The 26854-nt window shown below is 37.9% G+C and overlaps 1 protein-coding gene across 1 annotated transcript in view; it reads right to left on the minus strand.

The window, feature by feature from the left end:
* Positions 1-26854, minus strand: part of LRRIQ1 (leucine rich repeats and IQ motif containing 1) — a 229613-nt gene that overhangs the window by 95301 nt on the left and 107458 nt on the right. The window contains 4 exon segments of the mRNA XM_075553220.1: positions 8535-8617; positions 8792-8887; positions 9418-9539; positions 10182-10271. Coding sequence (XP_075409335.1) covers positions 8535-8617; positions 8792-8887; positions 9418-9539; positions 10182-10271 — 391 coding nt within the window.

Below are 26854 nucleotides of genomic sequence, written 5' to 3' on the forward strand. Positions count from 1 at the left end.
TACTTCAGTTTTCCTTTGGTCTTCCTTATTCAATGTCCAACTTTCGTTATACACAGGAGGTGATTGAAATGCTGTATCTTGGGTCAGGCATGCCTTTGTTCTTGAAGCAATATCCTTGCTTTGCAACACTTTAAGAAGTCTGGCTCAGAATTACGGAAGGCAACTCTTCTCTGCTCTCTTGCCAGCTGCTTCTATGAGCATTGATTGTGGATCCAAGCAAGATGAAATCCTTGACAACTTTAGTCTTTTCTCTGTTTAGCCTGGGGTTACCTCCTGGTCCCACTGGGAGTATTTTTGTTTTCTTTGCACCGAGTTGTAATCCATGGCGAAGGCTGCAATCATTGCTTTTCATCAGCAAGCGCTTCAAGTCCTCGGTTGTGTCGTCTGGATACTGCAGGTTGCTATCAAGCCTTCCTCCAATCCTGCTGCCCGGTTCTTGCTCATATAACCCAGCTTCACTGAATACCTGCTCAGCATACAGACGAGATAAGTATGGTGAGAGTGTAAAACCCTGACACATAACCTTTCCCAATTCTACACCACGCAGTGTTCTTCTGTGCCGCTTGCACAACCACCTCTTGACCCATGTACAGGACGTGCATGAGCACAATTAAGTATTCTGGAATTCCCACTGCAATATAATTAACCACCCTAAGTGAAAAATGACATTAAATATTAAAATGCCCCAATACCATATTTTAATTAATTTCTAAAATAGAATGATTTTTAAAATGTTTGTTAGAGAAGTAAATAGCATTTGTAGTTTCTTTTCTGCCTTACTAGCTAAATAATTGCCACTGCCTTACTAAATAGGAGGTACAGCTTTCAGAGAGATTATATTTCTCAGAATTATGGAAAATATTGCACAACTTTTAGGAATAGCCTATATTTGTAGATGACATGTATTATAAAGCTTGGGTGTTTCTATGGAATTTGTGAGTGTAAAATACAAATACATCTGTATAAATTTTATATATTAATACACGTTACCTGAATAATTTGCATATATATATGTCAAAAAAATTTTATGTACTAACCTGATCTTCTTGGCTTTCTATTTGACCTATTTTATGAGTAAAGATATTACAAAAAGACAGATTTGAGTTAAGATCCTGCCTCCAACTTTAATTAGTTTCATAACTGGAAAAATTATTCATAGTCTCTGCCTTATTCTCTGTGCAGTTCAAATATTCTCTTTGAAATATCATTATGAGAATTAATGAGATAATGTGAGGAAACATAGAGGGGCCTACTGTGAAGTGAAAGCACTTGGCGTGCCTCTTCAGTCTGTGTTACTCCTTCAAATGACTGGTGGCAGCATCCGAATAAGGTGCAGAGGACTCGATGGAGATTGGTCAATGCTCTCATTCCATGGGGATAAAGTGAGCTACCTAAGAAGTAGGAGCAGGAAATCTAACACCCAGACAAAGAAGAGGCATTGTAGACAAAAGAACTATAGCCTTAATATTTCTTATCCTGACTTGTGACCTCTGAACTTCCCTAATTTTCCATAATTGTTATCTCAGTTATCCCTGAGTTCTGTGTGGTCTTGGTAACAGATTATTGAATGGAGCAGAGAAGTGTAGTGCTGTGGGAGGGAAAGTCAGGGTCAAATAGGGTACAGAAGGTTGGAACGGTAGAGGCATTTCTGACCTCTCCCTCCTAGATCTCATCCTTCCACAGATATGAGTTGGATTCTCTTTTCTGCTAGTGAAGCTGGAGAACGTCACACATGGCCTAACGCCATTTCTGCTGGGCTCAAACATTGCCAGTTATTAGATACATAATTACAATATAAATAGAAAGTATTCCCAATTTAATATCGTCATGGAAAATATTTTATAGAATAAGATGGGATGTACAAAGAATACAAAGGTCTATATTTGGCTACAATTCTAATTTTTAAAAACCTTTTTATTGTTGTTTGGGTGAAAGTTTACAGAGAAAATTAGCTTTCCGCCATTTCTCCCAATGTGTTTGGTGACACGATTGCAGTGTCCACAATATCACAGCACGCCTCCCACTTCCTTTCTTTGTGCCCCAGTGTCATGTCATTCTTACCTATTGATTCCGGCATTGGCAGCTTTATTCTTGGGCAAATTCTCTCCTTTTCATCCCCCAAGTGGGACTGGTTGTTCTAAGGAGTTTGTACTTCCCTGTGGTATTGTTCACCTGTTGACCTGTCTATTGTTTTGCTGGAAACTTAACCCTGGATGTGAATTCAGTTCTTGTCTTGAAAGTGACTAAGGGCCAGACTCAGTTCCAACCACCTTTCTTTAGCCAATAAGCCTGTTAAAATATTTTGAGTTTTTCCCCACATTTTTCTCCCACTATATCCAAAATTTGTTATTGTGAGTCCTTTCAGAGCGCTTAGTTGTGGCAGATGGGCACCGTCTAGTTGTAGCTTCAGGATGTGAATGCAGAGGTGCATGGTCCATCAGACCTTCCGACTGTTTTCATATGTCTTTGACTTTCTGCATTGTTCTTCAGATGAAGAAAGACCAAGGGTTGCACCTGAGATGACGGTCATGAAGTTTTTTAAGATTCTAGTTGCTTTACAGATTATGTTATACCAATTTACCTTGATGTTCCCTGAGATCTTGATCTTGAACTCCTAGGCAAAGTGATTTCCCTCATGGTATTTGGTTACAATTCTAATTGTAGAACACTGATTTGTCTATCTTACTATTATTAACTTTGTACATAAAATTCAGGGTTATATATAAATGTATATGTCAAGTACAGTAGATCAGTCAAATACATTTTAAACATAAATGACTAGCTATAGCCCATTATCTTATCAAAAGAACTATTTATTAAGTGTGGAACCCTGGTGGCATAGTGGGTCATATGTTGGGCTGTTAAGCACAAGGTCAGCAGTTCGAACCACTATCCACCTGCTGCATGGGAGAAAGATGAGGCTTTCAACTTACACTGGAAAAAGGTATGGTCTCAGAAACTTATCTAGGGTCAATATGATTCAGAATCAACTGGATGGCAAAGTTTGGTTAGGTTTTTGGATTTTCTAATGAACTTTGTGTCTTTTAACGTATATATTTGAATTGTTAAAACACGCACATACTTTTATATAAACTGTTAGAGGCACTAACTGGTATACAATTTTTTTAACCTCGGTACTGATGAGAATGTTAACAAATACTTATTGAATATCTACAATATTCCTGGCATTTCTGTACTCATTCACTGCTATCTAGTTGAGTTGATGCTGATTCATAGCAACTAGATCCTATAGGGCAGGATAGTAAATATTTACAGGAGTAGATAGTACCTTCTTGCTTCCTTCAGAGCAGCTGGTGGTTTTGAACTGGTGACCTTGCAGTTAGCAGCCCCACTCCTAACCAGTACTCCCTCAGGGGTCCTTCATTAAGTTCCTGAATTCAGTGGGGAACAGTCTCTGCCCTCAAGGATATTACAAAGCAGGTTTTATTATTCTTTTGCTGAGACCAAAAAAGTCACACTCAATCAAAATTCTTCTACTTCTTTTTGGAAATTAGGAAATAAGACAAAATAAATCAATAGTGCACTTCATTTTGCAGCAGTTTTGTCTATAGGCTTGCCTGTTGATCCTGTTACACGATCATTGAAATTATCCTTAATCACTTTGTCATTGAAACCTGACCCCTTGCTTCTCTATTTTACTATAGTCCATGAATTGCTTAATTCACACTAGAAAGTTATCCTTTTACATTTCTACCTGACAACTCCTGGCTATGATAAATGTTCCCAACCCTCAGCCAGTCTCAAACTGTTTATTCATAAAAATAAAATTACAATCATTTATTGAATGCTTAACATATACCTGAGACTGAGAGATGTGCTTCAACAATTACAAATGATTCTTAGTCCTAGTTGTGGTTCTACTTTGACAACTAAATTAATCTTGTTTACCTTATCTTGCTCTTGCTTTTCTTTATGAAATTGGATATCAATAATGTTACAATTGTAGGAGAACTATACGACGTCTTCATCCTTATACCCTTGTCCCTTAAGCTTCTTACCAGCTGCTTCCCACCAAAATTCCTATATTCCAAACTCCACCTCTCTGGGGAATGCTACCCATCAAAACCAATCAGCCACCTCTTTGTGGAGCGGGCTCTTCTCAGTCTTGCCATCAAGTACTCACACTACCTCTAGGTTATTGACCCTGCGTGTTTTTAATGAACCAATAACCCTCACCTCACCGATGATGTTATGCATTACATTCTTGAACTTCAAACTTCTCTGAGTACCTGCCAAATTCCAACACAGGTCACCAAATTCTAAAATTAATTCTGTGTATGAGGCAACTATTTATACTACATACATATACATACATACATTCATACATAAACAAACTACAAAAATAAGGTCATCCTTTTTGGTTCATACTTATGTCCATCATATTGGGTATCCCAACAGCTATTTAAGAATAACAGTCATCAGAACCCTAACCCACACTCATCATGGTAATTCCTTAATATGTTTTACTCCATTCATCGCTTTTGTCATATGCACCTTCCTTTACTTCTTCTTTTGTCTGCGCATACTAATGATTTCCTCAGCAACTTATTCCCTTCTGGTTCGAAAATTTGGCTGATCATTGAAATCACCTGGGGGCCTAATGAAACTACAGCTCCTTGGCCTCTATTTGCAAGCCAATGAATCAAAATTGAGAGGAATCCAGGGATCTGCAGTTGCACTAGATTTCAGGTGATCCCAGTGATCAGCCAACTTAAGGAAGCTAGGTGTTTTCACATTAACTGCTTTCCTCAGTACCACCCCCCTCTGAAAATAACACAATTGTGCTTCAACCCTGCCCCTTGCCTATTTTCAGTCTCACCTTAAATAAAATAATTTTGTCTCAGATTTCTGCAAGATTAGGAAATGTTAATTGCTTGGTAGCAAACAACTCGCTTTAAGGTAGAATGAAGTTTACGTGGCCAAATTTTGAATTATATATTTTATACTATGCACCAACTCTACTTCTTAAGAATCAGTGCTTTGTTATATTGTAGGGGCAAATTTATTTTATTTTATTAAAATCTCTCGTTGTGCTGAATTGGAAATGGGTTTGATTTGGCTTGGTTTTTCCTCTGACCCATCCCCTTCCATCTTGCCATTGCCACTAGTTCCTCTCAACGCTGTCCTATGGACAATGTCGCCCTCTTGTGGCTTGAAACTTTCAAGTTAGTAAATTGTCACACATAAAATGTGTTTCTCATGTATGAGGGCTTCAAGCCATTTATTTAAAAATTCACTATCTTTTCATTCCACTCTCTAGATATTTTTGAAGCCCTACTTGTATGTGTAAAAATATTTAATTAACTCTTGCTAGCGTACAAGACAATTTACATTTTCAAAACATTATTTCATTTTATTAGTGAGTGAAAATGTTACATGAAAGCCATGATTTTATGTAGACTCAAATAAGCTAATAGAACATCACAGAAAGATATAAATTAAAAAAAAGGAGAATTACTAGAAAATTCTGTGTGCTACAAGAATAAAATCCAAGGCCCAAACTAAAAATCCCCTTGCTTTCTCATCAATTCTGCTTCGTAAAGCACCTCGAAGCAGTCTTTGGGTTTCTGCAGCTGTGCATTTTCAGCAGCCTCGTCTTCTCAAAGGAGGGTGCCGCTCAAATGCACAGCCCAGTGTTCAACGCATTGCTCTCACCTCCGAAATGATGTCATGAGAGTTAAACTCAGTAAATGGAGATGACCCCACTTATTTTCTCTTTCACGTTTTCCACCTTTTATCTTATCTTGAATGTTTCTAATTTGCATACGTGTTGTGAAGGAGAGTAAGGGGAAAGAGTGAGAGATCTGAAGAGCATCATTACTTTTGATATTTTCCCCTTTTAAGTTTTGAGAAAAGAAAGACAATTTTGGTTCCATCAAATCAACAGAATGTTGATGAAACCAAGGCAAAACAAATTCCAGCACAGATGCTATTATTGGACGATTGCAATTCTGTTTCCTACAATTGGCATGAGCATGCTGCTCCTAAGAGTTACACTATTGCTTTTCAGGATTTTCACCTAACAGGATCATGCCTCGTGACCACTATCAAAATGTGAAATTTAAGATGTGGTTGTAATTTAGATGTTCCTTTTCATATGTTAACCTCTCCTGCCCCCTTGTGACTAAGGAACCGAAAACCACACCCATGCTCACTGCCCCAGAAAATTGTGACTCAGAGAGACCCATTAGGACCAAATCAAATGGGCCCTTTGCCTTGTGGAGGTAACTCATTTGGGGAGGAGACAGTCCAACAAGTAACTCAGTAGGACATCAGCTCCTCTGTGACTAATAAGAGGAGTTTTAAAATTAAAGCAATATTTTTCATGCCGTTAATGGATGTGTGAGTCTATATTCCTAAAAGAGCTGTGGTGGTACCATGGTTAAGCATTCAGCTGCCAACCGAAAGGTCCACAGTTCAAACCTGCCTCATTGCTCTCCAGCAGAAAAGCTCTGGCAACGGGCTCCTGTAATGAATTACATAGCCTGGGAAACCCTCTGGGCAGTTTGATTCTGTGAACCAGACTCCATTCAGCAGCAGACGAAAACAGCAACATACATTCCTTATTGAATCATGTATTATTTACTAAGATGGATCATCGAAAATATTCGCAGTTTCTCAAACATTCACCTCTTCCATTGCAAGAATTAGAAGGAGGAATCTACTCAACTCAGAGACAGACCCATGTTGGAATCTAGCAGGATAAATTGGTCCTCAGTCTTGAATCCTGAAAGCTACTGCAAAACCTGTTCATATCTCAAAGAAGAAAATTTAGCAAACTTTCTTGAACACCAACGTTGTTGGCTGTCATCAAATCATTTCTCATTGATTTATATGGTAAATAGATGATAATTACTTGTCAAATATTTATTGAATCAGCTCTTAAACTTCTTCTGATATTTGAACTTGTCCCAGGAGTCTCAGAAACTATCTTTCCCAGAACTAGTATTCAAAGAATGTTTATTGATACTGTGGAAGATGAGTCAGGAGCATACAGAAAAGCATTAAATGAGTTTATCAAACTACCCTGATTTATTACATTACATTCCTAATCCCCAGGGCTAAAACAGGGTCTCATTATTCTTAGGGGTTTGGAGTTACTATTTCACGAAGATAATTGTCCAATAGCAGTTAGCTCACAAAGACCCGAGGCACTTAGTAGGAGTTTAGAAAATAATTAAGAGCACAAGAGCACCAGTTTGGGGGAAAAATTAGAGCATTTTATGTTCTTTAAAATGCTTAAAATGTCAGTATTTTAAGGCTGATGATATTTTAATACACACACATATAATTTAAAAAATAAAAGAAAAATGTTAAGATAGCAATAACAATAAGAAAGTATTTTTAAATACAAAAATTAATCACTAATAAATAACCAATGGTGACTTAAGAGATGGGACAACAGATAGCACACATTCCTGATAAACAAGCAGTACTTCAGCTACTGTTAGACTATTTCTGCTTAATAAATATGTAAGTATATGACCTTAGAATATTTCTATAGAATTATTCCTTAAAGGTAACAAATATGAATATACACATAAAAATACATTTCATATATATACTTATTTCCATATATATATTTCCTTGAGCTAAAACTATAAGCATAGATTTTTTTTGTTCTTCTGACAAGTAATGTATGGAAATATTTCACTGACAATAAAAATACCTAATGAACAAAAGTCTAAAAATACTACAAAATAGATTAGGTTAATGATATTGAGCCTATGAATCCATAAATAATATATATACATACATATGTACACATTATATACATCTATTGAAACTATATGAACTACCCAGTAAGTACAAAATAAATTCATAAGCACAAATGCAAAGAATTGTGATAGTTTTAAGTAGAGATGCTGTATCATAATAACTTGCAACTGCTTGCCCTGACATCTCTCATCTACTTCACGTATTAAGTAACGAAGCTGAAAGGATTAGAGGTACCCAGAGAAAGGCAACTGACGTGACCAGTAGCCTGGCAAAGGGAAGAGGAGCCTGCGAGCATTTCCCGTGTTCTGCAAACTCAGGAAAGACTTCAGCTGGGCTCCTTTTGTCCCCAAACAAGCATGGCGCCCAGTCTTCAGTTAACACTCCTGTGACTGATGGATCTGTGTAGCTGGTTTCTTGCACAAACAAGTAATTTAAAAACACACAAAGGAATCAGCACATGAAGGATACTCTTTAGAATCAACACTTTCCAAACCAACACAGCTCAGAAACAAATTATAACGTAATTCTCAGGGCACAATAGATAAAAAAAATCAATAGCCAAGTAGAGCAGAGAGTGAAAAGAGCAATGAAGAATACAACAAATCAGTTAATGTAATCACATAAATTTCCCCATGTTTTCTTAAGTTTTTCCACCATAAGTCATCACTATAGATTTATTCATATGGAACATTCATTTCTGCTCATATGAAATGTAGCTGGGAAAATATGCCTTAAGAGAATTAGTCTTCAACATGACGCACGTGGCTGTTATTCCAGAAGCGCTCATTACTCACCTTTCTTCTCCCTGAACCTCTTTGATTTCATTTTCTGAGCTCTCTTCAGCATTTGCTGGGCAGTAGAAATATCCTTAAAGCCCCTATTAAAATATGAAATTAAATAATGACGAAACACATACAGCAATAAATACCTATTAAAGAAAAGTCTGTTTAATCAGATGATTGATATATTAAAAATTGATAGAGGTATTCTTGAAATCTTTAAAATTACATTAGTCTTTCATTTAAAAAATAGTGTAAGACATGTCACATACCATTCTTCTGAGATTTTTTTTTCTTTTTCAAATCTTAGCAAACTTTTTCTACCAGTTTTTGATTCAGGAGTCCAAGAGAAAGTCCCGCTTTCTGATCTGGTGAGAGATAAGAACCCAGCGTTCACTGCTGCAGCATGAAGCAGGCTAGCCCTTCCCAAACAGCAAGCGGCTTATGTGGCCTCAGACACGGAAATAAATCCGCTTCCGTTACAGAAAACTCTCTATCTTGAAAAGTAATAAAACTCCTCCATTAATTTTAAATGTTTACATCCCAATTACTTAAAGCATATTTCAATCCTTTCATCAAAAGGAATGCAACACAGATTTTGATTTTACTTCTTATCTTTTTCTATGTAAGTAAGCCAAGGTCTCTTTTTTCCTGACACTTAATTACCTTGTTTCAATGACATTTCGGATTTTCCGTTGCTTTACTACTCCTACCTGTCACATTTTTCACACACTAAAAACTCCATAAAATCATTCTGGTATTTTTCAACATTAAACATTTTCCGTCTTTTAAAACAAGTCAATTTTCACATTTTCACCATTTTACTTCATAATTTCATATGGAATTGACTTTTTTCATCATTGTTGAGTAGATCTGCTACAAGAATACTTGAACTTACCTGTTAGCAAACTGAGTGTGTTCTGGTGAGAACATATTTTCTTTCTCATTGCATAACCATGCCTGAGCCGGACGACTTGGCAAATTAAGTGATGTGGCATCATATTTGGATGTTCCAGAGTGCTAGCATGAAGAAAATGTAGGTAAAATTGAACATTCTAGCATTTACCTTATATTGCATCTACATGAATATTACCAAGGAGCCTCTTAAGGCAACACTCAGTTTAAAATTTAAAATTGTAACAATGTAAAATAGGAAATATATACAGAGTCTCCTTTGATGTAGCGACAAGAGTTATGTGCGGTGGTATAATCTGCATATACAAAATGATTTATTGCAAAGATCTAAAAAAATCTTAGAAAACAAAAACTTCAAAGATTATCAAATAAATAACAGATATTGCAGTTCATTGACCTCTGACTGAGAATCTTCAGCTGTTGCCCTTTTAATGCATCTTTTTTGTATTCTTCAAGTGCTGTCAACTAGTGATTTTAGTCTCCTGCCAAATATGCAGCTGAAGCACATCATTTTTTTTGCTACTGTGAAATAAAGTGTTGAAAGAAATCCAAAATAAAGAAAAAAAATAGAAGCAAATGAAAGAAAAGCTACATGAAAAATTGCATCTGGGGATGAGGAAGAAGTCAGGGCTTTTAAAAGTCATTGTGTTTTTCAAGTCAATAAATTGCATTATTAATCACTGCAGCATAGCATAACCTTAAGAAATGAGCAAAGTCGAGCACTAAGAAGTCTCTGTGACATGTTACCTTTGGCCAAGGCAGCTGGCTCGGGAGAAGTGGTGTTTGTGAAGGGAAGCGGGAGGGATCGAATGCTAGCCATTCTTTCTCCAAGGCGGCCTGCACAAATAATAACATCACGTTGTACACAGTTTAGTGTTTACGATTTTTACAAAGTATCTTTCACATTGTCTCACAGACTAACAATATTAAGGAATACATCATAATTTATATTAACAAAAAAGCTTATTAGCTGCATTTCTACCATATGATCCATTTCATTAGTGCAAACAAAGTTACAAAATACAACAAATAAAACAGGGACCACTTTCCTTCCTCCTAACCTAGAAAAAAAGGACCTGAGTGAGAACTCGCTTGTCCGGCGGCGTATTTAACTGTTTTATAACTATGTCTCTGAGGCAACTTCCGACATAGCAAACGAAAAAGACTGTCTCTTTACAATGCAAATGATATCAAACTTCATTATTAAAGCATATTACTTAAATATGAGTCAATCTTCTATAAACACTGTCTATCAGATAGATTTTGATTTTTCTCAAATTTTCTGAATAAAAATTTTGTGACAATAAATATAGCAATACATGGAAAAATGTTTAAGTCATTGTATTTTATTCATTTTTAAATGACAAAATTATATATTAAAATTTTAACTTGGAAATTATCCTCTTTTAAATAATTTTTCTTAAAATATTTTTCTTCCAGTTTAGGAATTTTCAAATTCTTTTTTCTACAGTGGAATTACATGTTATACTAAAATTGTATAACACTAGTTAGGATATCATCTAAATTTTATTTATGGATTATCTAATATGGCTGATCATAAATTTCTCTGGTTCTGTAATGTTTTTTGATCTTTATGCTAAAAGATAATCACAGTATTAACCTATTTTTCAAAGAAGATTCTAAAATTAATAAACATATTTATGTTTGGTTTAAAACTAGACTAGTTACATTGTGAGATAATGCAATTTTCCATTTCAGTGTTTACTATTTTGCAACAACATTTTGAAACAACTTTTAGAAAGGCAGGGTGAAACCATCCTGACTATACATTAGTAGTAGCATATGGTATGAGAGTAATAAATAAACCTATTTCTTCATAGTCCAGCTGTCACATGAAAACGTGACTAACTTTTCTGTAGAGCTTTCAGTCTTTCAAAATTTAACCAAACTCTTATTACTTGAATATCTATGTGAATAAAACATGTGTATTCAGTGGCTAAGAACATTGTCAAGTTCCTTCTAGTAGAGGTTATTCAATATATGGTAGTCAGAATTAGAGGGGGAAAGCCTCATTTATTTATAAAAATCTACAAGGAGTTTTTTTAGTTGAATGGAACACATTATCAATGGAAAAAATAAAGTTCCAAATGAGTGTATTTATTTATAATGGATATCTTAGGAGTTTAAACATCAAAGAACCAGTATCTAGTTTAAGAACGGCTATTTGATGCGAAACTGTGAATAGGATCCAGGGCTCAGACTTTTTCATTCTTCCTTTTGTCTAATAAAAGAAAGGGCAATCCAGATGTACCGAGGGAAGATCAAGGCAAGAATAAATCTATTTTTGTGCGCGATCGTCAACTCAATTTACGTCGTCAGGAGAAACGCACGGGGATGAGGAGAGGGGAAGGGGCTAAGAGGGCGAAAGTCACGGTGCCACCTGAGCAGGGGTTGTGGAAAAGTCAGGGTTGCCAGGCATGGGCCCTGCCTTTTATTCTGGGTTTACACAAACACAGAATTGTATTTTCCCCCTTAAGCACCTGCAACACTACCTCCTCTTAATATAACCTGAGACTACTTGTTTTTTCTCTCTGCAGCAGGAAAATATTGCATAATGCATGTGACCTTTATCCAGATTACTTAGATTTTGATAGGGATTTTTTTCTTGGAAATGTGATATTATATCTTGGACAAACTCCATGCCTTTATACTGATATGGAAAAATGCACAGAACTTTCATATTGCTTCATTCAAACTCAAAGCTTTGTATTAGTTTTGAGAGTAATGTCCAAAGTTTTCTAAGTTCCAAAATAATTTTTGAATGCCTATCTCGGAAATATCTAGAAGCATACAGGGGAAGTTTAGTGTAAAATTCTAAAGATGCTTTTAGTAATAATCATATAGTCACAAATATATTACCAATACTACTGAATTATATGAGTTCAACCTTATTAATATCAAATATATTTGACAGTAGATTATTAGCAAAAAAAGCCTTTTAAAATGTCAGGAGGAATTGACCAAGAGTTACAAATATTCCACTGGTTAAAAAAAATGAATGTTAATATATCATGCTTACCACTGAACATTTATTCAAAGATCAGTTATTGCTCAAGGAAAACTTGTGTTCAGAATTTCTTTGACTTACCACCCCAGCTATAGAAGGCTTCTGTTTATTTTGAGAATTATATTAAACTTACCTATATATTAAAACTGAACTTGAAGTTGGAAGATATGTAACTATGTTACCATTTGATCAGACATATATGTATTTGGCTTTCGATCAGGAAGGAAATTGTTCTATTATAATCCAACTTTGACTAGAAATTAAAACTATCAGGAAGAGGAGCTAAAAATAACACATTTATGTTTACATATACATGTAAAATGTTCATATCTAATATTACCCTTTCATTGACACATAAAGACACTAGGACCAGACTTGCCCTCAGCTACAAGTCAGTAGCTTGTAGGTTTCAGACAGTGACTCCAGAGCTGAAAGTTGCCTACCTTGAAATATTTTCCTATGTATTAATAATTTTTATTATTATTTCATATTATAGGAGCTTAAATAAGAAAGCAATTCTCAAAAGTATCTCACAGTTATGCACATCTTGTGACAACTCTAATGCCAGACTGGTTCTGTTTATATATTTGTGTTTGTATATTTAACAGCTTCAATATTTTCAGTCACCTTATATACATGTGAAAGCTGGATAATGAATAAGGAAAACTGGAGAAAAATGTATGCGCTGTAATTTTGACTGCGGCAAAGAATATTGAAAGTACCATGGACTGCTAGAAGCACAAATATCTGTCTCTGGAAGAGTACAAGAGAATGCTCCGTCCAAGGGCAGATGGTAAGACTTCCCTCACATACTGGGGACATGTTATTAGGAGACATCGGTCCCTGCCAAAGGACTTCACCTTCAAAGATTTGGATCTACTCAGTGATTGCAACAGCTGGATAAAACATAACAATGGTGAGGCTCGCACAGGACTGGACAGGGTTCGAGTCCGTTGCTCACCATGCTGTTATGAGTCGAAACTGCCTCCATGGCACGAAAGCTTGGCAGATAAGGCATTTCCCTGTGGGGAGAAACCGCACCCCGTGGGTTTGAGGGCAGCTGTAATCCAAAGCATGGAACCTCGGTGCCCTTTGACACACTCAGTCAGAGGGAGGTCAAGGGCACTCTGCGTGCCAACTTCACATAATGCTGAATGGATAGTAGAAGTTGATGTATCCTATGCTTTACTTTGTCTTGTAAACGATAGAGGAAGTTATGTCAAGAGAGGAAGAACTACAGGCAGAGAAGTCCCAGTGAGGAAATCACTCTTGATATTTGCGCCCCCAAGATTTAGTGTTAGACCTTCTACCTTCTGTTCTATAGCTTTCACTGAATTGATGATACCTTTTGGTCTGCAGGGCAAATTTTTATGTGGATTATACAAGGGTAAGAAAAAATATGTTGCTGCTAATATTCTAGTTCACAAATACATGCATAGATTTCAGTATTTAAACATGCCTCTGTGATTAACTGATGGCTGTAATCAATTAGGGAATTGGGACCAACTTGAGAACTTTGACACGCGGAATACAGAGACTATCAGAATAGGGAAGGACTCAAACACAGAGGAGGCACAAATTGACAAATGGGATATACTGAAGATAAAACACCTGTGTACATCGAAAGAATTCACCGAGAGTAGTACAAGAGTCCACGGACTGGGAAAACATCTTTAGCAATGACACATCAGACAAAGGCCTTATTACTAAAATCTACAATACTCTGCTAGTTTCCAAAAAGAAAAAAAAATCTAATTGCCCACTGAGGAGGTGGGCAAAGGACCTGAACAGAAGTTTCACAGGGGCAGAAATCTGAATGGCCAACAAACATGAGAAAATATTCCTGATCTTTAGCCATAAGAGAAATACAAATTAAAACAATGAGGTACCACCTAACACTCTCAGAGATAGCCCAGTTCAAAAAATCAGAAAGCAACAAGTGTTGGAGGGGTTGTGGGGAGACAGGAAGTCTCATCCACTGCTGGTGGACCTGTAAGTATGTACAACCACTGTGGAAATCAACCTGGTGATAGCTAAAACAGAAGTAAAATGAGTTACCATACGACCCATCAACCCCCCTACTGGGCATATACCCATAAGAGTCAAGAAACAAACCAAGGCCAGACATCTGTACTCCAATATTCATTGCGGCACAGTTCACAATTGCAAGGAGTTGGAAACAGCCCAAATTCCCATCAATTGGATTGAAAAACTGTGGTACATACATACAATGGAGTACAATGCATCGTTAAAAAGCAGTGATTAACGTATGAAGCACATCGCTGCGTGGGAAGAACTGGAGGAAATCATGCTAAGCAACGTAAGCCAAGCAAAAAAAGGACAAGTACAACATGAGTCCGCTAAGGTAAACTTAAAAAAAAATGCAAAAGGTGCATAGGGAAAAAGCTACAGTATACAAACATTACTGGGGTGAGGACCAGGTAATATGGCAGGGACCAGATCAAATGCAGGGCTACACATGGTAGACAACTAAAAAGGAGGTGGGGAAAGAGGAAAAAATAATAAAAAAGAAATGGGAAGCAGGGGCACAGGGCACTAACCCATCCAAGGGGAGAGTATTGTTTATGTTTCCACAGCAGAAGAGGGACCAGACTTCAACCCAGGACTCCAAGATGTGAATGCAACATGCCCGCGTGGAGTAGGGAACCAGTGGAGAGGTCTGAGGGGCCAGCCCCAATCCCAGCTACTATGTGGACACCTGCCTCTCCCACCAGAAGAAATTATTTCAAAGGACAACATTGAATCTGCAGTTCTGGGAGAGGGACATATCTGATCAGAGCACACAGGAGCAGATGAAGGGGGAGGAGGAGAGAGTGGAGCACATCCTGGCCCACCAGGCCTTGAGGACAATGACCCCAATTAGAGCAGCCAGTCCACAGAGAAGACCACATGGCCAGCCCCACTATGAAACATGACGTCCCCCACTGACCCATAGCCCTACAGGGGACAACACCAGAGACACAGTGTGGGAATCACACCAAAACTCATCCAGCCACACCGAGGCAAAGCACTAAGGGGGTGCAACAGAACAGCAAGGGAACGGAGCAGTGAGGTCACCAGGGAATGCTGAAGGTGAACTTTGGGGCCAGGGCATGGTGCCCTAACAGACTGGACTGGAAAACACTCCTAAAGGCCAACAAACAACCCATGATCTAACAAGTTTTTCTTTCTTGAGTTTTGTTTTATTTTTGTCATTGGTTTGCTGTTGTTGTTTTGTTGTATATGGTTGCTTGATTTTGCTCTGTCTTGTTTTTGTGCATGTTATTATCTCCATAGGTCTGTCTAAATAAGATAGGCTGGATGAACAATCTGGAGGAGAAAACAATGGGACTGACAGTTCTGGAGGGACATGGGAGAGGGAGAGGTGGGAGTAAAGGTAGTGGTGTTAACAAACTCAGGGACAAGGGAACAACAAATAATCCAAATTAGTGGTGAGGAGGGTGTAGCAGGCCTGGTAGGGCATGATCCAGGGTAATGTAACCAAGAGGAATTGCTGAAACCCAAATGAAGACTGAGCTTAATATGGAACAAGAGGAAAGTCAAAGGAAATAGAGGAAAGAGCTAGGAGGCAAAGGACATTTATAGAGGTCTAAATAAAGGCATGTGCATATGCAAATCTATTTATATATGAGGATGGGGAAATAGATCTATGTGCATATATTTATAGGTTTAAATTTAAGGCAGCAGAAGGACATTGGGTCTCCACTCAAGTAATTCCTCAATGAAAGAATACTTTCTTCTCTTAAATTGGCATTCTATGATGCTCAACTTCCCCACACAACCACTGAAGACAAAGCGGGTGAACAAGCAAATGTGGTGAAGAAAGCTAATGGTGCCCAGCTATCAAAAGATATAGCATCTGGGGTCTTAAAGGATTGACAGTAAACAAGTGAGCATCTAGCTGAGAAGCAACAAAGCCCACATGGAAGAAGCACACCAGCCTGTGTGATCACGCGGTGTCAAAGTTATCAGGCATCAAAGAACAAAAAATCTTATAGTGAATGAAGGTGGAAGGACGGAGTGCAGATGCAAAGCCCATTTGTAGGCCACTGGACATCCCCTTACAGAAGGGTCTTGGGGAGGAGATGAGCCAGTCAGGGTGCGATGTAGCAACAATGAAACATACAACTTTCCTGTAGTTCCTAAATGCTTCCTCCTCCCCCACTATCATGATCCTAATTCTACCTTACAAATCTGGGCAGACCAGAGGATGTATAGTGGTACAGATAAGAACTGGAAACACAGGGAATCCAAGGTGGATAATCCCTTCAGGACCAGTGGTGTTAGTGGTGATACTGGGAGGGAAGAAGGAGGATGGGTTAGAAAGGGGGAACCGATTACATGGATCTACATGTGACCTCCTCCCTGGGGGATGGGCAACAGAAAAGTGGGTGAAGGGAGACGTCAGACAGGGCAAGACATGACAAAATAATAATTTATAAATTATTGAGGGTTTATGAGGGAGGAGGGAGCGGGGAGAGAGGGAAAAAAATTGAGGACCTGATGCCAGAGGCTTAGATAGAGAGCAAATGTTTTGAGAATGATGAGGGCAATGAATGTACAAATGTGCTTTACACAATTGATGTATGTATGTATATATGGATTATTAGGAGCCCCTAATAAAATGATTTAAAAAATTGATGGCTGTAGACAAGTTCTCTCAAAAATATCATTATTTTAGTTTCCTTACAATCCCTGAAAAAAAGTATAGAGAAAAAACCTGTTAGCTCAAGGAGCTGATCTTTTTTATCAGTCTTTTAAGTTAAATCAAAGCAAATGATGTTTATTTTATGGAATGGAAGGCAACAAAGGGCACTCTTAGATTTGCCAATCAATTGAATGAATGGCAACAAAAGGCACTCTTAGATTCACCAATCAATTCAGAGAGCAGGATGAACTGTTGGCCGGTTAAATTTAAGTCAGAGAAGTTCAGGAAGATATGAAGACTAATTTTTGTTTTCCATGGGATTTTCTTGATAAATTTTCTTGAATGATGAAAAATGAGAGTTAGGTAAAAATTCTAAGAATACTGAAAGTTTCATTGGTGAGAAAAAGGCCAGGCAAGTTTACTGAAATAATTTTTCTATCATCACAATGAACTTGCTCATTCTTTGAGAGTATCAAGGGCTTAATATCACAAGAATATGCTTAAGAAACCTCATCCTGTGCACCATATATCCCAGATCCTTTTATTCTCCAAACTCAAAGAACATTTAAAGAGAACATGACTTGAACCCCTGGTGGATGACAACATGGCCATTTTGACATCATGTTAATCGATACAGAGTTGATTACGATGCTGGGCAGCCCCTGCGGGGTTACCGAGGCTGTGGACATGGACAGTCAAAGAAAACTGCTGTCTCTGCAGCCCTTCACGAAGGAAGGAGGCCCAACACCTGATTGAACCTCATGGGCAATGCGATCAATATAAGCCACGGTTACTGCTCATTTCATTCAATGGAGTCACTGACAAGAAAGAGAGCATCCATCTGGAAACTTCCATCGAGTTTTGGACTGACGATCACCAGTTATCAGCTTGTAACTGAACTCTCGTGACTCTTTAAATAGATATTTCCACTTTAGGTGGGTTATCTCTAAATAACTGACTAAAGAGGGGGGTGTCCCAACAGTTTCATTTGTCAAATGGAAAACGAACAACAACAAAACACAGCTGCCCTGGTCTAAATGCTTCTCTGCTTTACTTGAAACAAAACAAAACAACAACAGCAGCGATTCCTTTGAGAAAACTTCACGCTTCTCTACACTCCTTGACACAAAATCACAGACTCAGCGGGGCCCTCATTCCAATCAAGTTTTTCTCAAACTGAACCTGTTTGGGGGAATTTTCAGCTAAATGGAATCTGACGGACTTTTGGGCCGTTGTCAATAGCCTAAGAGTTTGGTTTGGCATGTGGCAATAGATAACAGATCAAAAACACCCCCTCTTTGGGAATGTACAGAGTGGAAACCAAACGCCGCTTCTGATAGAACGCTTCTGGACATGAAGCCCCATGCCAAGCGCCCCCTGCCTGGTGAAAACGGCGGGCACCAAGTCACTGGTGGAGCCTGGTTTTGTATTTTTGATTCACAGGCTGTTCTTGCTTGTAAGAGTTGTGACATTAAAAAATGTACAATTTTATCTAGTGGTGGAGGAGGTCACATCACACAATTGTTCTTCTACCTGCCCCAAATACAGTCCCATCTTAAAACCTTGCTGACATTTTTAAAGATAATTGATTAACTGGCTTGGGGCGTAAAACTACAGCTCTACATTAATAGTCAGCAAGCGGGACTGTTTTTAGGCTGATGATTCTTATGGTCCTAAAATGGCATGGAGTTGTTTATGACAACTATATGTATAACATACATCAACAACACCAAGGTCCTGTTTTTAACTCCTCACAATCAACCACTGCCTTTTTGGAGCCCATTGTTGCAGTCTCTATGCCAATCCGTCTCCTTGAAGCCATCATCTTCCTTTTTCTCTACTCTACCACATATGTCTTTTTCCAGGGACTGGATCTTCCTTGGTAACATATCCAAAGTAGATGAGATGATATCTTGCCATTTTCCTTCTAAGGCTCTTTTGGGCTTTACCTCTTCTGAGACATATTTGTTTATTTTTCTGGCAATCCATGGTACATCCAGTGTTCTCTGCCAGCACCATAATTCAAATACATCAATTATCTTTTTTCTCTTTTATTCATTGTCTTTCACATGAATATGAAGTGACCGAAAATACTATAGCTTGTGTCAGAAGCACATTAAAGCACTTTTTACTCCAAAAAGGACCCAAAATGAGATAATAATTGAATTTACATCCCTCATTTGTCCAGAAATGTTGGTAATGAAATTGGTCACTGTATAGTTAGGGTTTTATGTGTCAACCTGGCATCTGTAAAAGACGTCCATCAGGCCACAGCTTTATCACTGCCTTTGGAGACACAACCGAGATAAATGGCTATCTGGAGGCCAGTCCTTCGCTTTGTGCTTTGACTTTCCTGCTGGTAAGCTGCTCTGAGACCTGAGAGCCCTGTGACACTTCCACCTTTAGTGGATCCACAAGGTTTTGCACCCACTTGCCTGAGATCTTCCTGCATTCTGAATCATTGCATGTGGTGGCTTGAGTCTGAAGATGACCTGTGGACCATTATCAGACTTATAGGCTTGATCTCAACTGGGCTAGGATGGTTGTTTGGTATGTAATTACTTCTGGATATATAGTTCTCTCTTACACATATATGAGTGTCACTGGATTTGTTTCTCTAGCCATGTGGCCTCACACATTAGGGTACCATGGAAGTGGGGTACTAGAAAAACAAATCATGAAGATGGAAAGTGGAGGCTTTTCTGATCTCTGTCTCATCACAGTTTTTCTTCTTTGGCTAGCTGGAGGTCAGCTATGGCCATGTAGTTTACTGGATTGTTTTCCGGAAAGAACATAGGAAGTTAAAGTTTTGATTCTTTTCTTTGGTTATTTCTGTTTAAAATGGAGAAAACGAAAATGATAAATGTAAATTTTGAGTTCAGAGGGTGAAATCACCCCTTCAGTATCTCTGAGGCCAAATGGGCTGACAAAAAGCTCGATGCAGTCAGAGGTCAAAGGCATATTAATGGGATAGTTGACAGGGCCCATAGTGACAGGTCCCATAGTGACAGGGCCCATGGTCAAAAGGCGAGGTGGCCACAGGCCACCCAGGTGAGGCGAAGTGAGATGGCCAAATCAAGCTGTCCAGACCCCCAGCAGATGAAATTAAGATTGTTAATAAGCCTGTAACTTGGTGCATATTGCTCCTGACTTTATGGACAGCTTATCCTGATTTAACTTTGCTATGGGTACGGAATCACAAGGTTCCAACTGGAATGAAGATTCTTTACATCAAAGAACATGCCTGTCTCCTCAGAGCCCGGGGTTGATATAACTAAGTAGTATAGAAACTGAATACCCAAAACTGTGGGGAGAAAGCCATGAAGTGGCTCTCTTACAAACTTTCATTGGTGCCAGAATATTTAGATAGGATTGTGACTTGGTTGTTCACATAACTGCTGTTGCTAGGCATAGAATATTCTTGTTTTGTTCACTTATAGAATATTGCATTTTGTTCACTTATAGAATGACATTTTGTTCACTTGTAGAATATAACGTTTTGTACACTTATAGAATATTGATTTTTGTTCACTTATAGAATATTACATTTTGCACACGTACAGAACAATTTTGCTTGGTTCACTTACAGGAATGAGGCTGGCACAGTTTGATTGTAGGCATTTTAGTTTTATCTTGTTAGGCACAAATATAATTTTACTATTGTTCTTGTTTTAAAAATTATATATGACTAGAGAATTGTGAACAAGTGCCAAGTTGACAAGGGGTTGACTGTGATAGGTTTTTGTGCCAACCTGGCACCTGTAAGACGATATGGGTGTGTTGACCCTGTCAATCAGGTTGCAGCTTGATGACTCGTTTGGCTCTCTGGAGGCCCCACCCCCTCTGCTTCATTTTCTTGCTGGCAAATGACTCTGAGACCTGAGAAGCCTGTGATGTTTCCACAGCTACTGGATCCACAAGACTTTGTACCCACCGACCTTTGATCTTCCTGCATTCTTCATCATTTTAGGTGGATGTGTGAGACTGAGGAGGGACTAGTATCGAACTTATGGGCTTGATCTAGACTGGCTTGAGATGTTTGCTTGATATATAATTACTTCTTGATATAAAGCTCTCACATCTACATGTGTCACTGCCTCTCTAATCAACCCAGCCTAACACAATCACTGAATGTGGCTGCCCGCAGAAAGGAATGATCCCTTCATGTGTACTTCCTATGCAGTGCTTAGGATAAAAGGGGTGACGTGTTAAATAGATGTGTTTGGTCAGGATTCTGTCCTAATAACTGGTGGTCATGATATATGCATATATGTAAATTTATTTCCTCTAATACATTTAATGAATCCCTAGTGATCTCATTTTGTTGGGATAGAGGGGAAAAATCAGCTCATTACTTAGTAGGGGAACACATTAGATCTCTTATGAATGCAGGGAAGGAAACGCTGGTAAACTGTCTGAATCCTTCCTTCGCAGCGAACAGCCCCCTTTGCAGCCTTCTCAGACTGCTACAAGCACTTTAAATTATCTTGCTTCTGGTCTATCATTCCTTACTATATGGCTCTGACAATAATTTGATGACCATTTCTCTTAACCTTATTCAAATGTCATTTAGACAGAAGGGATGGCTACAGATCCTATGCCTTACTTAAGACACATTCTGGGGTATCTTCTTTAACTCCATTCTCAGTCATTCCAAATGCTACTCAGAAAGTGTCAGAGGCTTTAGAGATCAGCAGGTGTTTAAGGAATACCACCTTGGCCCTGGAAGCCATCCCAGGAAGCCTCAACTCAATGGTGAGAACTGTTTGAGACCACAGGATAGCTACAGATATGCTTGCAGGCCATTGGAGTGAGGCGCTTATGGAAAATTTCCCCATGTGGAAGCAAGGGGTGTATATGGTAGAAGATAATTGTCCATCAGTCTCTCACATTTCTGCATGATTTGTGCGAGGTTTAGTTTTGAACTGCATTTTCCAGGATACTCACATGGCTAACTGACTACAATAGACAGTGTTGGTGTTTTCCATTAGGCAAATGTCTATTGTTCAGCATAACAATACTTCTTCCCTCTCGCTCACAGTGTGGGAAAGATTACTAGGAGCTATTTCTAAGTTATGGCTTGGGGAGCCTTGGATATCACACACGCCATCGTGTACACAGCATACCCTGAGCCATCTGTGAAGCTTGCTGGGCAAGGGAAGCCAATGTGAACATAAAGTACCTATTGTGCTAAGTAAGCATTCATTTGTCTCTGACTCCAGTGTCTTTTTACTAGTGCCCACAACAGTGAGGTAGCCTAACTTACGGGCTTACGTGCAAGGTAAAATCTCAGGTCCTTCATAATATTTGACACGTAATCATTAATTCTTATGTAGCCTGAATTATACTTTTAAACAATCTTGGTTTTAAGTACCTTCTTGCTTAAAAGTTTTTTAAATTTAACGTAATTTCAGAAAGTAACCAATTATATCTAAGGAGAAATTTCATGTTGATTGATCTAGGACGTTGAAGTGAAGTTGGGAAGAATGAGTAAAAGTGCTTATTACTGCATTAGAAAAACAAACAAACAATAGAGTTGCAGATTATGGAGAAGACTAATTTATCTAGATAATTTTACATTTGCTGCTTTTATAGCAATTAAACATTGTAAGCATAATTATCCGGATATGGTCATGCTGTCTTCTAAGCATGAGGCCATGCTCTATTTGTCTGTATGCCTACTCTAGCACCAAGCACAGTGTCCACCGCGTCCTAAGCGCTGAGTAATGTTTTGTATATAAAGGTAGAATTAAGTTTGAATGGGTATTATGTAATTATATTATGACACACCTAAAAATCCAGAACAGAAGTAAGAACTCAATACAAAAGGGAAATACAAACTACATTCATCATCTAAATGTGATGCAATGAATTACTAGATATGAACCTGAGAAGGACTTGGAGCACTTTTTGATGAAGCCTGCAGGCTTCAGTATGGATCACCACTCCAGGTGAAGGAAACCCAAACCCTTACAACAGAGCCAATTGGCCACATCATAAGGGGCGGAGAAAGGATTTAAGTGATCACGAGTGAATCTTGCTTGGATCCACAATCAAGACTGACAGAAGTAGTAGTCCAGAGAGCAAAGGTCCCATTGTCTTGGGCAAATCTGCTACATGACCTCTTAAAGTGTTGGCAACCAAGGCTGTTACTTTGAGGACTAAGGTGCACCACTTCATATGCATGTGAGAGCTGAACACTGAATAAGGAAGAGTGACGAAGAAACAACACATTTGAGTTAAGGTGCTAAATATTGAACATACTGTGGACTACCAAGAGAATAAACAAATCTGTCTTGGCAGAAGTATAGCCAGAATGCTCCTTAGAAGAAAGGATGGTGAGACTTAATCTTAATTAAGTACTTTAGACTTGTTATTCAGAGAAATCAGTCCTGGAAAAGAGCATCATACTCGATAAGGCAGAAGGGCAGGGAAAAAGAGGATTACTTTTGCCAATGTGGATTAGCAAGGCAGCTGTAGTGATAAGCTCAGGCATGTCCATAATTGTGAGAATGATGCAGGACTGGGAATGTTTTGTTCCATGGCATACAGGGTTGTTATGAGTTGGAACTAACTTGATGGCACCTAACAACAACAATAACAACATGGCTTATTCCCACATTTAATTTTAATTCCAGTTAAAAGTTATACCTTAAATTCCCGATTACTCAATCAATTTCAACACCAACTGATGTAATCTAGCCCACAAATTTTCATTATTTTATACTAATTTCAATATATTATAGGAAATTGTATATTTATTTTATTTATTCATTTATATACTTATCCATTAACAACTCATGCAAAGTGTAAAGTCTGGGAACCAAGGACTTTATTTATTTTATCTACTATACTTTATTTCACTATCCCACTTATAACAATCTTGGACAACTGGAAATTTTCTTTCTAAATGTTTCATTCCTCTTGGCCATGATAGAATAACTTGCATGAGTTAGGATCCTACTAAGAATATCTATAATAAACAGTGGATTACAAATGAATTGAAAGTACTCCAGATTAATCAAAAAAGCCCGAACTTTTGGGACTGCCATCTTAGATTGTAAAGACTCCTGATGACATAGACTCTATACTTGCCCCGACATGTTCTCCTAGAACACTCCCCAATTGTGTTAACAGGCAAGAGAAACAAAGGAGAAAGCGGAGGCCTCCTTGCAGAAATTTCCGGGGATGAAGAGACAGAAACTAGAGTTCAGGAATGTCTGTTTCATTTGGTGCCATCCAGCGGTTCTAACTTATCACCCCCACACACACCCCAAGTTACAACAGAGGGAACCACCACCCGTCCTGTGCCACCTTCACAATGGTGCCAGTGTCGGGGGCCACTGTTGTAGCCACTGTGTCAATCCATCTTGAGGGCCTTTCTTTTTTGCTGCCCCTCTACCAAAAACAATGTCCTTTCCAGGGAGTACTCTCTCCTAACAACAAATAAGTTCATTTAAAAAAAGAAAGAAAGAAAAGAAATGAGCTCAAAATTATTCATACAATTTCCTCTCAATTTGTTTGCCAACCCCAAGTGCTACTCAGAGTGTGTAGCAACATTTGAGTGTTAAATTATTAAGCCGAACTTCCTTCATTCATATGGTTTGGAGAAAGGGATAGCAGTTCAGAGACTATCAAAGTTAAACGAACTTTCCCCTAGAAAGTATATCTTGAGACAACCTTTTAAGAAACAAGTAAGCTCAAACTTAAATTATTTCGAAAAACAATGATGGAGGAGGTATTTCACACACAAAAAAACAACATATGAGGCCAACATAAACTCATATACAACTCAACATATAAAACCTCAAAGGAGAAAATTATTTAAAAAATATAGGTCTAATCTTTCCTTGAGTAAAGATGCAAAGCTCCTGAATAAGTAAAAAAATAAGAACGCTCACAAACAATTAATTGTCATAATAATTGAAAAAAGAAAGAAGACTGCTTCTATTGTTCATAACATGATTTAAAATCTCCACGAGAGTTGGAAGATAAAGATAGCAAATACTGGTAACAAGTAATTGAAGACTGGATCAATATACAAAAATAAATGTAATCCTTGAACAACATGGGTTTCAATTGCAGAAATCCACTTATATACACACACGCACAACCATGTGATGCTAATTAGCTAATTATCTCTATGTGAGCAGTCCATCTCTCCAATAAATTGTGCATGGTAGTAAAAAACTGATCCTTTATGGTTCTTGCCCATTCTTCATCATGTTTAGTGCAATATGGTAAATATTAAATAATACTATGAGACCCATATGAAGAGCCACTAGTAATGCTGGGAAAGTTGGATTGCTTCATAAATGCAATAAGGTTGGATACCTACAGTGTAGTTGACTTCCATTTGAAGATAAGTGAGTTCAAGGGGAAGGCCACTATAATACAGCAAAACACGCTTGTGAAGCTCCCACTGCAGATATGCTAGCAGGCATAAGACTTTGTACTTGGGGGATAACTTTTTATCTTGTATGGAAAATGCTGCCTTTGTGTGTGTGCAGTATATGCTACACATAACATGCAAAATAACTGTTAACTGTTTAGTTGTCAGTACGGCATTCTGTCAACAGTAGGCTGTTGGTAGACAAGTTCAGAGAGTCAAAAGTGATATGAAGAATTCAATTGTGTGGTGGGAAGTACTCTCAGTAATCTAACACTCATGTTTTTCAAGGGCCAACTGAACTTCTTTCTTTCGTCATTTTATTAGGGGCTCATACAACTCTTATCACAATCCATACCAACTGTACTTCTATATACTAATTTAGCTTTCTGTCAGAAATACTAAATACATAAGAATATATCTAACTAAAAATATAAAATTGAAATTAAAACACAAAACAACTACCTGGCATTATGGATAGAACATCTAAATTGCTTAAATAAATGGTATGATAATTTATGTTCATCAATTGAAAATGCAATATTCAGTAGATCCCCTTAGAAACTGTTTATTTTTGAAAGCATCCCATAAGACAAGTGTATGTATTCCTGTTAGCTCCAAATATGCCCAAAAGTACATGAGACCATGACTTGGTACCCTCCCCTGACTACTTCCAGTACAGATGTGCTCATTCTTTAGTAGTCCATGGCACACTTAATATTCCTCCCTCACTGAAAACTACAGATGGAGAAAACAAATGTATGTACATTCGGATGGTGCTCGTTTTGTTCAAGCATATGGAAGCTACCAGAGAGAAGTGGTGGATATAGTTGTATAAAGAGTTTGATATCTTACTGTGTGAAATACTCAAATACTAATTTAGAGAGATGGTTGTCAGTTTGGTGGACAACTAATTATTTAAATGTTAAGGAAAGCAAGGATAAAATCAGAATTACTGTTAGCTCATAATGACTGATATACAATGTGCATAAAGGATTGAGCTAATGAAAAATATACACAAGAAAACTAGTTAGAAGTTTTCTGCATTGGAAAGAAAAATGGTCACCGAGGTCAAAATTAGATTAGGGCTTTAAAAAAGGAAAGAGACACATTTGAAATTTGTAATAGGAACAAGAGACAGTACCGCTTGCCTGTATTCATACAGTAAGGAAAGGGCAAATAATATGAGGGATGTCAAAAGAATAAGAACATGGCTACAAGTAGTTAAACAAAAGTATCAAACTGTAAAGCTCTTGTTTCTCAACATATCCTCCATCTAGGGCTATCCATTTATGAGAGAGCTGTTTCCATCGCTCTTCACTTCCCGGATAACC

The sequence above is a fragment of the Tenrec ecaudatus genome, chromosome 6 (genome assembly GCF_050624435.1).
Source record: "Tenrec ecaudatus isolate mTenEca1 chromosome 6, mTenEca1.hap1, whole genome shotgun sequence".
Lineage (NCBI taxonomy): Eukaryota > Metazoa > Chordata > Mammalia > Afrosoricida > Tenrecidae > Tenrec > Tenrec ecaudatus.